The following is a 16659-nucleotide window of genomic DNA, read 5'->3' on the forward strand; positions in this document are numbered from 1 at the left end:
TGTTTTGGAGTGGACTTTTTTTTTTTTTTTGAAGGATTCATATCACAGTGGAAACAGGTTGAATCACACATATATATACATACCCACTCATCCATACGTGTATCAGTTCAATCAGATTCTCACTAGGGGTGGAGGGACACTTTCTTCTGAAAGGAACAATTTAAATACGAAGTCAACTCTAATGGAAGAAAAAAAGAGCTCTAAAAACGACAGATAATTCCAGACTCTTATAATACTTACAACTTTTCACATCTTTATCTGCCAGTTTTGCTTAAATTGATACAGTAGGCCACCATTTTCATACAGCTTATACACACGTGTTGGTGTAAATTTTTTCAGACCAAGTTAGACTTTCCCAGCCATGAGGCAAAATTATCACTTTCTTGTCCCCAAACCAGCATTATGAAAAGAGTCCACTGTATCAAAAACGAATGTTCCCAATCTTGAGCACATCCCAGCCAGAATGAGACATATCCTGGAAGTTGGTGGATTTTACTCATCATGGATATAACAAAGTTTTTTTTAATTTAGAGAATGTGTTTCATCCTGTTTTTTTAAATATTTGAATTAAGCAATGGAAATTCCTTGGTTAAAGATAAAAAGTTTTCTGGGGCGCCTGGGTGGCTCAGTCGCTTAAATGTCCAACTCTTGATCTCAGCTCAGGTCATGATCGAACTCACAGTTTTGTGAGTTCGAGCCCCGCATTGGGCTCTGTGCTGTCTGGAGCCCCTTGGGATTCTCCCCCTCTCTGTGGTCTTCCCCCTCTCCCCCCACTCACATTGTCTCTCTTAAAATAAGTAAATACATTAAAAAAAAAAAATTCTTGCCTCACCTCTAGCAGCTTAACAAGGCTGGATTCTTAAATGAATAAAAAGTGAAAAGCTTTCTTCTCCAGAAGCTGCTTGGCATATCTGAAAGTCAGGTGGATTATCTGGTATAGTCTGAAGGTCAAATCATTCCTGATCTCACCACTTAGGATCCAGCACTAACTGCTGAGATGCTCAGGGCTACCTTAAAGGGTCATAGCACCAGAGCCTTTTATTTTCCAACAATTTCACTGCTGACTGGGAACCTGAATATGGAGTGTCCTTTGAATGTTAAGATCATGTTTTCAGAACCTGAAGGCAAAGCAAATAAGTGTGTACCTGTCAAGACCCCAAGATTATCTGAAATGATCCCTCTGAAGTCCAAGGCATAAGATTACCATGTGAATACAAAGAGTCGTCCATCAATTATCTTCAGATCTCACTTTATTTCAACCTCCAATGTATTCTCCCCAACACACTGCTTCTAACAGCACAATTCATAGATTTGAATTTTGTTCTTTTCCCCTGATGAAGAGTAGATTGGCCAAAAGGCAGATAACAGGAGGGAAAAGGAGGAGCCAGAATAAACCACAAATAAGGTGAGCAAATCAGAGTTGTTAGGAGAGCTAATGGAAATTCATACAGAGAAAGTAAATACATGCACTTAAGTAAAATGCCTGTGTTACCAAAATTACCATTTAATTCCAGTAATTTTGAGGAGATGAGAGCATTAGAACCAATAATAAATTGAACTCAGTCAAGGAATGAGGTAGAGAGAGGCACTTTTAATGTAAAGGAAAAGAGAAATGAAAGCCTAAGATAGCTGGAAAAATACACAGATTCTATCTTTTCCTTTGGTGCTGGCCAAGGACCAACCTATGTAATACAATTGTCTTGCTAAAAATCAGGAACCAAGTTATTCCAGACTCCGTAACAGGGAAGATTGTATTTCAACTTCCTTTTATTCCTGGAACAAACAGTAGTAAAATGTCAAAACTTTTGTTCATAACAATATACTGATTAACCAATTTCTTCCGGTGGTGCAAAAAAACACTCACTGAGCAAGATCACTATAAAATTTCCCCTTAGAAGTTTGAGAAGGGGGCAAAGATCACCTTAAACCAGCTGCTACTTTTTAACTTATTACAAGGCCTTGCAAATATCCCTGAGAACATCTCCTACCTGAGCTTACGATGAAGCAGCTGCCTGGCTAGAGCTACTGCAGTGTAAACATAAACATCGGGAGGGCCCTGATGGTTTAAATTCACAGGAACATGGCCAGCCACAGGCTAGTCTTATGTAAATAAAGGGAAGACCAGGATGTCTTCATATTTTAGTTTCATGACCATTTCTACTCTCTATGGAGTTCTATGTATGAGGTAACTAAGAAATAGTGACTAAATTTTAAGAAACAGGTATCCTACAGCCAAGGCCCCAGTGTACTGTGGAACTGAGATGTTTCACTGGAAAGTTATCTAGTGTCAGCTTCTGAGCAAGATGTGTCTGTGGCTGTACCTTGCCAGCTCTCAAGTCAGTCACCTCTCGAATGTTAAAGGCCAATGACTGGCGGTATCCCCCACTTCATCTCATCCCACTTCACAACCCATGGCATAGGCAGGGGGAAAAAAATAGAGAAAAGGGAAGAGAAAGCATCAAGGCGCTGTCTTCAAGTCATTTGGTGATGATTCCTGGGTCAGACTGCCTTACTCTTGTTTATAAGCAGAAGTACTTATGTGACACACTAAAAAAGATAAAGATCCATACCAACAATAACTGCACATTCTTTAGCCACAAGGCATCACATTCACTAAGAGAAAATCCTACAAGTTCGGAATAACTCTGGACATAACCTTCACTCCTATTTCTGTAGAACATGCTCAAATTTTAGATTAGGCCAGATGGAACCGTTGTACAAATCAAGAAAAAAACTCCCTTTCTTCCAGGGCACAGTCTGGTGCGCCTGGCTGCCCTTGTGCAGTCCATGATTGGCACAACCATTTGTAGAGAGCCTACCAATCCTGCTTGGCAGTGTCATAAACATGGTAAAAACCGAGAAAAGCACTAGACTTGGAGTCAGAAAAATCCAGTCACCTTTTCCTCTCCCATGCTAGGTGGCTTTTGAAAAGTCATTAAACTCCAATTAGGTCTCTTCACAGCGTAAGCTGGGGATGAGGACTATGAATAGCCATTGCAACTGTGAAGGTGGAATAAGGTACATGATGGTGCACAAGAACAATCTCTGGCAAATTGTAAATGTTCAACTATTGTTAAAATTATAATGACCCACACTTTTTAAGGAAAAGGATACTCTAATACAGAAAAATATGCACCCTAAACTGAAACCCATCTCACAGTTGAACCTCCTCAGTGACGAATGCTGTAATGGGTTGTCACTAATGGCAGATCTCGTTCCTCCAGAGAAGCTACATTTTTCTGGCATGGTGTTGCTGAGGCTTTAAATGAGATACAGTAGCGCCCCCTCATCCTCCCCAGTGGATGCCTGAAACCACGGAGAATACTGAGCCCTATGTATTTTTTTTCCCCCACACATACATATCTATGGTAAAGTTAGTTTATAAATTAGGCATAGTAGACATTAACAAGAAAATAGAATTAAGATAATATACTGTGATGAGTTCTGTGAATGTGGTCTTCCTCTCAAACTATCTTATTATACTAATACCCTCATGAGGACATGAGATGACAAAATGCCTACGCTATGAGATGAGTGAGGTGAGCGATGCAGGCACTGTGATGAACCATTAGGCTACTACTGACCTCAGGATATGGGAGTAAGGATCATCTACTGGGCCACGGCTGACTGCTGGTAACTGAACCGCAGAAAACAAAACTGCAGACAAGGGGATTTGTGAGGAAATCAGTTCAGAGGCCAGAATCTGTTTCTGTAAAGGTAATCAAATAGTCTACAGGCCCTCTATGAAATATGATCACCAACTCAAATTTTACCTGTAGTACCTTTTATTTCTATAAGACCTCTCAAAATAATTTTAAAATTCTGTGGGTATGACATTTGTCCACATCATGCCTTTTAGAGAAAAAGGCAAAGAGCAGGCATTACTTTTGTATTATTAGAGGGAATTAGCATGAAGGCTGGGGAAATTGATTTCCACAAGAAATTAATGGTAGCTGTACTTCCAAAAAACCACATTCCTGGGTTCATTGTTTATTCCCCCAGGACAGACCCAGTCAAGTAGCTGCATTTTGATATAAGAGATGGTACAGAAACATAGGTGAGAGGAGGTATCAAGGATGCCTTTGTGTGGTGAACGTGTGAACCAGATGGTCAACAGTTGCTTTTCATTTTCTAGAAACCTTTCTAGAGGGCAATGATGATACAAGAGTCCCTGTAAGGCACACTGTAGACACTGATTTCTATTGGCTCAGAATTATTATTTTAATACAAAGACGATAAAGTGGCATTCTTTAATTCTGGTATTTTTCTCAAGAAACCTTCATTGGTTTTTTACCAAGTTTTCAGAAATCATTACAGTCTATAAAGCAATTAAGAAGAAATCTAGAAAACTTACTAATACAAACTTTTGCTCAATAGTTTAAAGAATGAGGAATGATAAATGGTGATACTCAATTCCACATTTGAGTTCCATAAGCAAGTGAGATTTATCCCTAATCTGCCTTTTTACCTTAGATTTAGATGTAATGTAAGTTGGGGAGGCATGGGGGAGAAGAAATGGCCTCTGACTACCAGCCCCACCAAAAACGAGGGAGGTGGGAGGCTGAGAAATATTTTTTTTTAATAAGCAAAAAACAGGAACTGCTGTAAGCAGCAGTCCTCATTAGGGTATTTCCCCTCCAGTGCCAGAGGCAGAGGATAAGGAAGTGAAGAAGCAACAGGCACCCTGACACACTCTATTATTCAGAACTATCAATGATTCAACCTAGAGAAAGCCAATGGAAAAGAGTATTAACCATTACCCAGCAAGAGGCAATTGGCCAAATCACTTTGGGTTAATGTTCAACAGATAGGAAAATAAACCAGCACGTGGCAGCATCCTATCACATGTCTCAGTCTTTCCTTTAGTGGAGAACACAGACCCAAATATCCTAAGCCACAGATCTCCTTGTAGTAGCTCAGAAGTAAACCCGGTTTCTATTAGTGCTTAAATGTGTTCAGCTAATGGGTTTGGGCTCCGGAGTTTAAAAGTGTCAACACTGGAAGGAAAATATTTTATTATAAAAGAGAAAAAAAAAAAAAATCAGGATAACTCACCAGTGTGCTCTTATCCTATGCAAACACAAAAGTAGGAACTAGAATACAGAGAAACCCCAATGTCGGAGCCAACTGTCAGAGTCCAAGGAGTGAACCATCTTTACTACATTAATTCCCATCCTCCCACCTCTTCTCTAGCTACACTAATCAAGGTGCACCAAAACCCTTAAAAATATCACTCCCTAAGACGCTACAACTCAGAACATACAGATACAGTGCATGATAAAGCTGAATAGACAAACACACTTCAGACCTTTCCTTGACCAGCTTTTAAATAGTATTGCTTTAGGGAGAAGATTTAATTTTAAAAAATAAATTTAAAAAAGAAAGCACATTTAAAACGTCAAGTTTTGGTGATCAGGATAGTAAAGTAATTTTATTACAAATTTCAGGATCTAAAAAGTAATTTGTTACATTTACTAAGATAAATCTGAGATGACCTGTATCAAGCATGTGTGTCCTGCATAGTGACACTGTGATCCTCAGGCATGAAAAGACATGGTTCCACCCCCCCCTGCTTTAGGGATGGGATCAGCCAGATGAAAGAAAATTACACTGATTCTCAACTAGCACATACTGATTAGAATCATTTTGTTTATCACTCTGGCATTTGGACTGTAAAGAGTTCAGGGAAGAAGTCTAATTCTTGAACTCTGAAAGCCAAACTAAAATCTCGAGGGTAGCCTCAAGAAAGTCAAGCTTCTCTTTTACTACTTTTTATTTCAATGGTATTTAGGAGACCTTCTGTATTTAATAAGAGTTATGATTCAGTTGGTCTGTAAGCCCAAGTATTAACATCCTTATCACATGGCAAAAGACCACAGAGAAGCTGGCTGACCAGTAAGAAGACTAGGCCAGATAAAGGGAAAACACACTAATGCAGGTTCTAGACAGTGACCATCCAGCAACAGAGATGCTGCTAGCGAGTAACCATAAGCTCCATAGGGTGGCCATACACAAAAGGGCCAGAAGAGACTTTGACAGGCCATCTAAGTCATCCTTCTGCTTCTAAATGAGACAAATGTCCCTCTTTAGCCAGTTACTTGCCTTTGCATTCACAGGCAGGGAGCCCTAGGTCTCTGTTATATTTATTTTTTTTAAAGATTACTAAAGGTAACATCTTTACAAGGTGGAGCTGTAGGAAGCATCAGGGACTTAGTGGGCACAGAGCAAGTGCTCTCCCGTGGGATTTTAACAAAGAACGTGGGGGTGAAGAGGAACGGTGCAGTACCTGAGAGGCAGCAGAGACATAAGGGGAGAGCACCCTCACGCTACAGGACTAAGAAGGTGGGGGGAAAAAAGAAGATCCACAAAGGAATGGCTGCAAAACACAGCATGTTGGTCAGGAAAGATGAACTTCCAAGGGCAGGAACAAATCAGTAGCTGAGGAGCCCACAGCTAAGCCCTGTTGGCCTAGGAATTTCTATCGCAGATTCTCTTAAATTAACCCTCTCCCTCTAAAGCTGTGGCTCTCAACGGGAACAATTTTGCCCCCAGGGGACATTTGGCAATGTTGGGAGACATTTTTGGTTGTCACAACTGGGGGAACGGTGCTACTGATATTTAGTGGGTAGAGGCCAGAGATGTTGCTAAACATCCTACAGTGCACAGGACAGCCCCCTACAACATAGGATTAATCATGATGTCATTGATGGCAAGGTTGAGAAACCCTGTTCTAGAGGGAGTACTTTACTCAAGAGATTCTGAATTGAGCATGAGCCACGGCCCTTGGAACTTAACAGACAAACGTGAATGCCCTCTACCTCAAGCCCTACTATGTGGATCGATTTATGCCTTGTTGAGCAGAAGTCCCCCATTATCCCAGAGTGTTCCACAAATGTCCAATCAGTTGTTGGTGGATCCAATTCAGTCAGTACAGCTAAGACTTTACATATTTTTTGTCTTCTTTCTCTTCTGAAAGATCTGCTATTTCTTTCTCAGAGCCAGTGCTACCCCAACTGCCACTGCCAGGATGGCAACAGCGGCGGCCCCTCCAAACAGCAGTATAGACTTGCCCTCAGACAGGGGGAAGGCCTTCTCTTCTGCAGCAGGGGAGGGCCCTTCTTGAAGACTCTCTCTCTTTACATGCATCTCCTTTTCACTCAGCAGTGTTTCTGTGGGTTCCAGTGCAGGGATCACTTCCTCTTCTAGTTCAACAGATTCAACTGCTGCTGCTTTTGTCTTCATCAAGTTCTCTTCTTCATCAAGTTCCACAAACAACGATGTAGCAGGGCTGACTTTCTCAACTGCAATCGCTTCTGTGTCAGGTTCCCTCACCTCCAGCACGGAAGTAGCAGTGATATGCGGAAGCAAGGGAGCAGGTGCTTCAGGGAATGCCTCCTGCAGCTCCTTGGTTGGCAAGACTACAGATGCCACAGCAGCCTCTTCCACACCTTCAGGTATTTCTTCTTTTTCCACATGCACAATGTCAGAATTAGAAGAATTGTTCTCGCTCTTCTCTCCAGCCCCATTGCTATCTAAGCTTTTGACTTCTTCAGGATCCATTGCAATCTGTTGCCAGGACTCAGGACCTAGGGACACTGGTAGGCTTTCTGTGTGCCAACTCTGACTGGCTGAGAGTGAAACAGGTAAGCTCTCTGACTGCCAAGAAGTGGTCACAGTAGGAGACTCTGGAGGACTGACTTGTCCAGAGTTGTCACTGGGCAGGATATAAATGTCATTGCTATCTTCTGCAGTGATTCCAGGGTATTCCTCCTCCTCTGATTCAAGGTTAAAGACAGTGCCCTAGAAGAGAAGGAAGAGAGTCAATACAAAGAATGGTAAATATATTTAAAATAAATATAAATCTGGATAAAAATTCTTTCCCAAACTGAAGTTCTAGGAATAAACACATTGTTTACAGCTATGTAATTTCTGGATTGAATGCATTTACCTGTAGACCAATAAAGAGGAAGAATTTTTTTCTTTTATTCATTTTTTTATGAATATAATATATTGTTAAATTGCCTTACATACAACACCCAGTGCTCATCCCAACAAGTGTCCTCAGAGGAAGAATTTTTAACAAGATAGTCCTCTGACCAATTTCCTTGAAACTAAAAAACCAAAATGTGATTTTTATATTCAATTCGATGTGTATATATATAGAATGCAATAATTAATGCAAAATAGCAGAGAAAACAAAGGCAAGAAACTTGCTCTCAAGGAATTTATCACTTAGTAAGGCAATGCTATCCGGCAGTCCAAGTGCTAGTAAGAGTTCAGCTGGAGAGATGGCAACTTCTTCTGGTGGAGGCTGCAGCAGTCAGGGAGATGCCTGAGAGCTTTGTGGAGAAACCAGCATTTACAGTGGCTATCAGGAGAATGGGTCAGAGTCTATGGTGAAAACCATGGGCAAGACACAATACCCGCAAAAGTGTATAAATATAAAAAAGAGGATGTCACAAAAACAGACACTCAGATCAATGGAATAGAATACAGAACCCAGAAATTAACCCACAAACGTATGGCCAACTAATTTCTGACAGTAGGAAAGAATATCCAATGGAATAAAAACAGTCTCTTCAGCAAGTACTGGGAAAACTGGACAGCAACATGCAGAAAAGTGAACCTGGACCACTTTCTTACACGATACACAAAAATAAACTCAAAATGGATGAAAGACCTAAATGTAATAAGACAGGAAGCCATCAAAATCCTTGAGGAGAAAGCAGGCAAAAACCTCTTTGGGACCTTGGCTGCAGCAATTTCTTACTCAACACGTCTCCAGAGGCAAGGGAAACCCAATCAAAAATGAACTATCGGGACCTCATCAAAATAAAAACCTCTAGTCTGCACAGCAAAGGAAACAATCAGCAAAACTAAAGGGCAATCAACGGAATGGGAGAAGATATTTGCAAATGACATATCAGATAAAGGGTTAGTATCCAAAATCTATAAAGACCTTATCAAACTCAACACCCAAAACACAAATAATCCAGTGAAGAAATGGGCAAAAGGCTTGAATAGACACTTCTCCAAAGAAGACATCCAGAAGGCCAACTGACACATGAAAAGATGTTCAACGTCACTCATCATCAGGGAAATACAAATCAAAACCAGAGTGAGATACCACTTCACACCTGTCAGAATGGCTAACATTAACAACTCAGGCAACAACAGATGTTGGCGAGGATGTGGAGAAAGAGGATCTCTTTTGCCCTGCTGGTGGGAATGCAAACTGGTGCAGTCACTCTGGAAAACTGTATGGAGGTTCCTCAAAATATTAAAAATAGAACTACCCTAAAACCCAGCAATTGCACTACTAGGTATTTATCCAAGGGATACAGGTATGCTGTTTTGAAAGGGCACATGTACCCCCATGTTTATTGCAGCACTTCAACAATAGCCAAAGTATGGAAAGAGCCCAAATGTCCATTGATGGATGAATGGATAAAGAAGATGTGTATATATACAATGGAGTATTACTCAGCAATCAAAAGGAATGAAATCTTGCCATTTGTAACCACATGGATGGAACTAGAGGGTATTATGCTAAGCGAAATTAGTCAGAGAAAGAAAAGTATCATATGACTTCACTCATATAAGGACCTGAAGATACAAAACAGATGAATATAAGGGAAAGGAAGCAAAAATAATATAAAAACAGGGAGGGGGACAAAACATAAGAGACTCTTAAATATGGAGAACAAACAGAGTTGCTGGAGGGCTTGTGGAAGGTGGGGATGGGCTAAATGGGTAAGGGGCATTAAGGAATCTACTCCTGAAATCATTGTTGCACTATTTGCTAACTAACTTGGATAGAAATTAAAAAATAAATTAAAAAAAATTTTTTAACATTTATTTACTTTTGAGATACAGAGAGAGAGAGACAGAGCATGAGCAGGTGAGGGGCAGAGAGAGAGGAAGATACAGAATTCAAAGCAGGCTGCAGGCTCCAAGCTGTCAGCACACAGCCCAACGCGGGGCCCGAACTCACAAACCGCGAGATCATGACCTGAGCCGAAGTCAGACGCTCAAGCGACTGAGCCACCCAGGCGCCCCAAAAATAAATAAATTTTTAAAAATAAAAATAAATAAATAAATAATAAAAAAGGGTAACAGTATGTAACCCAGTGGGAGTAGTGTACAGTGTACATGAAGAATAGAAATTTCCATTAGGAAAGGGACCCTGGAAAACCTGACAGAGAACTAAGAAATATGGACTTTATTCAACAGGAAATGGTCAATGAAGTGTTTTAGCTACACAAGGACAATCACAGCTCCACTTTAAAATGACTTGAGAGCAGTGGCCAGAGGAACACCAGAAATGTAAGACTCTTGCTTCTCTCTTTAGCAAGAGTCTTGACACAAAAGCAATAAAAATAAATAATGTCAGGGGCGCCTGGCTGGCTCAGTTGGTAGAGCACCCGTCTCTTGATCTCAGGGTCGTTGAATTCAACAGAGCATGGAGCCTACTTAAAATAAAAAGTTTATTAAAAAAAAATTCACCATCTAGATGTGAAGACTGACATATGAATAATTTCAGTATGATACAGAAAGCTTTAAGACAGGTATATGCACAGGATGATAGCGGAACCTAGAGGAAGAGAGAACTAATGGAGGGTAATGTTCATAAAGACCTAAAGAAAGCTTCACAAAAAGTCTGGGTGACACTCATAAATGGTGCAGAGAGTTTGAATAGAGTATGTAAAGCAAATTAATTCCTGTTTTATTTTGTGATTATAGCTGCTATTCATAGGAAGTAGAATAATTTTATTCTTCAATCAAAACTGAAAGCTCTCGGGGGGCACCTGGGTGGCTCAGTAGGTTGAGCGTCCAACTTCAGCTCTGGTCATGATCTCACACTCTGTGAGTTTAAGCCCCATGTCGGGCTCTGTGCTGACAGCTCAGAGCCTGGAGCCGGCTTCAGATTCTGTGTCTCCTCCTCTCTCTGCCCCTCCCCTGCTCATGCTCTGTCTCTGTCTCAAAAATAAATTAAAAAACATTAAAAAAAATTTTTTTTAAAAACTGAAAGCTTTCTGCATACATTAAGGCTCTAATATAAACCAGTAGTCCCTCTATTAGCCCTACATAAAAAGAAACCAGAAAAGCAACTAAACAAATAACATGATCATAATATCAAGATTCTAACTGCCCCACGTTCCACCTCAACCCTTGTTTCAATCTCCTTAGGAAGCCCTAGAGGTCATCAGGGATAGTCTGTGAATGAACATACGCAGAGAGATACAACAGTGGAGTAATTAAAAATACAGTATTTGTAGGAAAAAAGAACTGGTTTGAACCCCAGCTCCACACATACCAGATGTGTATATCTGAAGGCCTTGCTTGCTTAACCATTAAAAAAAAAATTTTAATGTTTATTTATTTTGGTGGCGGGCGGGGGGGGGGGGCGGGGGGAGCGGTAGGGGCAGAGAGCGAGGAAGACACAGAATCTGAAGCAGATTCCAGGCTCGGAGCTGTCAGCACAGAGGCCCATGCAGGGCTCAAATCCATGAACCGGGAGATCAGGACCTGAGCCAAAGTTGGACGCTTAACTAAGCCACCCAGGCGCCCCTTTGCTTAACCATTTAAACTTCAATTTATTCATAAATGGAATATGAATGCCTTGGTAAGTTTTATAACAAAACTTAGATATAGTATTTATCGTGCTTAGCACAGAACCTTGTACATAGTAAGCAATCAATAAATTATGCTGTTTTTTCATTATTATTGTTTTTGTTGTCATTGTTTTTTTGCTACTGTTTTTGGTGTGGTGGTGGGAGAAAGAGTCACGTAGACTGAAAAAATTTTAAAACTAAAAGCAATTTGAAACAATACCCTTCCTTGGGTACAAAAAGGTTATTAACACACTTTTTCCTCCCTCCTCATCTCTCCTAAATAGAGGTATCACAAAACTAGAAAGTAAAAATCTCTCTTTAGAAAATTACAATAGTATAAGGGTGCCTGGGTGGCTCAGTTGGTTAAGCGTCTGATTTTGGCTCAGGTCATGATCTTGCAGTTCATGAGTTTGAACTCTGCGTCAGACTTTGTGCTGACAGCTCAGAACATGGAGCCTGCTTCGGATCTGTGTCTCTCTCTCTGCCCTTTTCCTGTTTGCGCTCTCTCAAAAATAAATAAACATTAAAAAAAATTATTTTTTTAATTACAATAGTATACATCAAACCAATATACAGCTTATTTCTGTGGGACAGAACTATAAGAAAAGTGTGTATTCTATAAATTTTTTACAATGATCATGACTTTGTATAAAATATTTTTTTAATCTATTTGAAAATAATAAATCTATCTCCATTTTTTTTAAAAGACTGTTACATATAAATTGTGGTCTGCTGCTTCCTAGAAACTTGAGATTAGTGGACATTCAACAATCTCAACATGAGCTGTGAAATAATTTGAGTCAGATGAAGAGGATCTCCTGAATATCTTTTGTACATGTCCCTAAAACAAAGGGCAGGGCATATTAGAACACCATTAGAAATTGGTGTTTTTTTTTTTAAATCTTTTATTCTTTTTTTAGTATTAATACATGATAAACACATTCATAAAATTACGTAACCTAACATTCACCATTTTTAGGTGTGCAATTCAGCGGTGCTTAGTATATTCACAATGTGTGCAAACATCACCCCACTTTATTTAATTCCTGAACATTTCCACCATCTCAAAGAGAAAGCTTTTGACAATCACTCCCAATTCTCCCCTCCTCCTTCCCCTGGCAACCACTAATCATTCTCTGCCTCTAGATATGCCTATTCTGGGAAGTACATATAAATGGAATCATACAATACGTGACCTTTCATGTTTAGGTTCTGTCACTTCACATGTTTTCAAGGTTCGTCCATGTTGTAGTGTATATCAGCACTTTCTTTCTGTGGCTTTGCAGTAGTTCACTAAATGGATATACCACATTTTGTTTATTAATTCATCAGTTGGTTAACATTTGGGTTTTATCAATTGGTTGACATCAGTTGTTGGTTGACATTCATCAGTTGGTTGACATTTCCACCCTTTGGTGATTGTGAATATCCACATATAAGTTTTTGTTTGACCACCTATTTTCAATTCTTTTCAGTACATAGCTACAAGTGAAACTGCTGGGTCATGTAATTCTGTTTAATTTACTGAGGAACTGCCGAACTATTTCTCAAAGCAACTGTACCATTTTATATTCCCCCCAGCAATGTAGAAGGGTTCTAATTTCTCCACATCCTAACACTTGTTATTGACCATTTCATTTTTTTTTTTTTTTATCAGTGCCATCCTAAGGAATGTGAGGTGGTATCTCATTTGGGTCTTTATTTGCATCTCACTAATGACCAATGATACTAAACATCTTTTCATTTGCTTATTGTCCATTTGTTTATCTTCTCTGGAACAATGTCTATTTCTTTTTCCCACTTTAAAATTCTATTGTCTTTTTATTATTGAACTGTTAAGACTTTTATCTTTTACTCTTCAACAAAACAAAAAACAAGGGTGCCTAGGTCGTTCAGTGGGTTAAGCATCAGACTTTTGGTTTTGGCTCAGGTTATGATCTCACAGTCTGAGTCTGAGCCCTGCGCTGGACTCCAAGCTGACTGTGCAGAGCCTGCTTGGGATTCTCTTTCTCTCTGCCCCTTTCCTGCTCTCTCTCTCTCTCTCTCTCTCAAAATAGATAAATAAACTTTTAAAAAATAATAAAATAATATAACTAATTGGGGGCAAGGATGCTTGTAAAAAAGGTTGAGACTAAAGAAAACAGAGGAGGTAAAGTACTAAAGTAACCAGTAGTCTATGCTAGTTAATAATCTTATTTTTTATTTTTAATAAGATCTGCCATTAGTACTGTTCTTCATATGGATTCCTTTCCCAGGCTTAAAATGCATCTAAATGAGACCTTCATAACTATAATCTTATGGGATTTCACCTCTTTTGAATTCTCAGATTTTCATCAGTACAATGGTAATATAAAACCACTCAACAGTTCTGGGACTTTATCAATAATGAATGATAACAGAGTCCCTTTGCAACCAAATGCATCACATAAACACTGTATACCCACCAACAGCAGAAGTCATTAATTACTGATTGCCAGGAGATACTACTTGTCCTACTGAAGAATACAAACTACAAATAACACTTCTACATTGTTTCTCTATCTTATCCCATTGTTAGTAACTTTATTTTGGCTACCATCTACCTCATCATCTTCCTCTCCCTCTATTTAATCTAATCATAAAGTGCTAACTATATCTCAAAACATTTATTCTTAATGTATCCTAACATATCAAGATATATTTTTCCCTTCCTCTCAACATTTTCTGCTATCACTCTAATATAAGCAATCATTATTTTTCACCAAAGCCTCCTGTCTCTTTGATGCTGCAATCCAATTCAGAGATGAAAAATAAAAAAACATTTCACCAGTCAGCTAAACCAAAAACTTGGGAGTCATACTTGATTTCTCCTATTCTTGAAAGTAGTTTGCTTCTCATTGTTGGGAATTGTGCTATATAAATGGTAGTGACAAAACATTATAATCTCTGTCCCCAAAGAGTTTAAAATAGAGTTTAAAACCTAGTGAAGGAGACAAACACAGAAGAAGAGAAACTTATTTGGGGATTCATGGAAAGCTTCTTAGAAGACAGAGAATAACAGGGGTATCTGGCTGGTTCAGTTGGTGGAGCATGCAACTCTTAATCCCAAGGTTGTAAATTTGAGACCCACACTGGGTGTAGAGATTACTTAAAAATAAAATCTTTTTTTTTTTAAGTTTTATTTATTTGAGAGACAGAAAGAGAGGTGGGGGAGGGGCAGAGAGTGAGGGGGGGAGAGAGAATCCCAAGCAGGCTCCGTACTGTCAGCACAGAGCCTGAAGCAGGGCTTGAACTCACAAACTGTGAGATCATAACCTGAGCCAAAATCAAGAGTCAGACATTTAATCGATTGAGCCCCCCAGGAGTCCCCCAATTTTTTTTTAATGTTTATTTATTTTTGAGAGGGAGAGAGCAAGCAGGAGCAGGGAGGGGCAGAGAGACAGGGACAGAGGATCTGAAGCAGGCTCTGTGCTGACAACAGAGAGTCCAAGGCAGGGCTGGAACTCAAGAACTGTGAGATCATGACCTGAGCCAAAGTCAGATGCTTAAATGAGCCACCCAGGTGACCCTTAAAAATAAAATCTTAAAAAAAGAGAGAGAAAGAAGAGAGAACAACAGAGCTGGATTTGAGCCCTACGTTGGGTGTAGAGATTACTAGAAAAAAATAAAATTAAAATAAAATAAAATAAAATAAAATAAAGCTGTATTTACCTATCTCTTTGCCAGAACACAATTCTAATTAGTCATGCAAATCCTCCAGCACTTATTACAAAGGGATTTCTCTTTGCCATATAATTTTCTTTTATTAAATATATATATTTTTTAAATGTTTATTTGAGAGAGAGTGTGTGAGCAAGTGGGAGGAGCAGAGAGAGGGAGAGATAGAATCCCAAGCAGGCTTTGAGCTGTCAGGGTAGAGAGCCCAACACAGGGCTTGATCCCACGAACCATGAGATCATGACCTGAGCTGAGCTGAAACCAAAAGTTAGACACTTAACCGAATGAGCCACCCAGGTGCCCTACCACAAAATTTATATACTCAAAAGTTTATCTGTTTATTAAATCATCTCTTCAAGGAGTTCCATTTAAGAAAACCAGAAATAAAGGCTCATATAAAGAATAAGTTTATAAGGAGGGGGAAAAGGTAGTAAAGAAGAGTAGTAATAGTATAAAGTAACACAAAGTTCATAATTATCCCTATTGACTTTAGTACACTTGTTTATTTATTTGCTTTCTCAAAATCTCCAAATGAGAAACTAAGTATGGTTCAGCAGCTTTATAATCCTCAACCTTCAAAGCCTTGCAAAGTAGCTAAAAAGAAGGGTAATGAGGCATTGCTTAAGATTAAATCTTTTTTTCTTCACTATTGAAACTCAACATTTAAAAACTGGGTACTTGGAACGCCTGGGTGGCTCAGTCAGTGAAGCATCCGACTCTTGATTTCAGCTCAGGTCACGATCTCACGGTTTGTTGAGTTTGAGCCCCACATCAGGCTCTGAGCTGACAGCAAGGAGCCAGCTTCTTGGGATTCTCTCTCTCTCTGCCCTCCCGGCTTGCACTCGTTCTCTCTCTCAAAGTAAATAAATAAAACTTAAAAAAAAAACAAACACTAAACTGGACTCTTTTTGTTAAGTGAAGAGGAAAAAACTGGAAAAGAAAGTTAACAGAATTATGCCACTAAATGAACCAATCACAGTGTGCCACCCCAAGAAGCAAGTAAAACTACCATTTTCTCAAAGAAATTGCATTTCAAAGTTACAGAAAATAGTCAAAGAACATCAGTTATTCCGCTACAAGCAACCTAAAACAATATATTCTTGGGGCGCCTGGGTGGCTCAGTCGGTTAAGCATCCGACTTTGGCTCAGGTCATGATCTTGCGGTCTGTAAGTTCGAGCCCCACGTCGGGCTCTGTGCTGACAGCTCAGAGCCTGGAGCCTGTTTCGGATTCTGTGTCTCCCTTTCTCTCTGACCCTCCCCCATTCATGCTCTGTCTCTCCCTGTCTCAGAAATAAATAAACGTTAAAAAAACAAAAAACAATATATTCTTGTTCACTTTCCAAGGAC

The 16659-nt window shown here is 39.5% G+C and overlaps 1 protein-coding gene across 13 annotated transcripts in view; it reads right to left on the reverse strand.

The window, feature by feature from the left end:
- Positions 1-1232: 1232 nt before the first annotated feature.
- BCL2L13 (BCL2 like 13) overlaps positions 1233-16659 on the reverse strand; it is a 95468-nt gene continuing 80041 nt past the window's right edge. For all 13 annotated transcript variants that reach the window (XM_042991473.1, XM_042991477.1, XM_042991471.1 and 10 more), the window contains one exon: positions 1233-7800. In XM_042991473.1, the coding sequence (XP_042847407.1) occupies positions 6982-7800 (819 nt within the window). In that variant the 3' untranslated portion in view covers positions 1233-6981. The remainder of the gene's footprint in view (positions 7801-16659) is intronic.

Source organism: Panthera tigris, chromosome B4 (assembly GCF_018350195.1).
Source record: "Panthera tigris isolate Pti1 chromosome B4, P.tigris_Pti1_mat1.1, whole genome shotgun sequence".
NCBI classification, from domain to species: domain Eukaryota; kingdom Metazoa; phylum Chordata; class Mammalia; order Carnivora; family Felidae; genus Panthera; species Panthera tigris.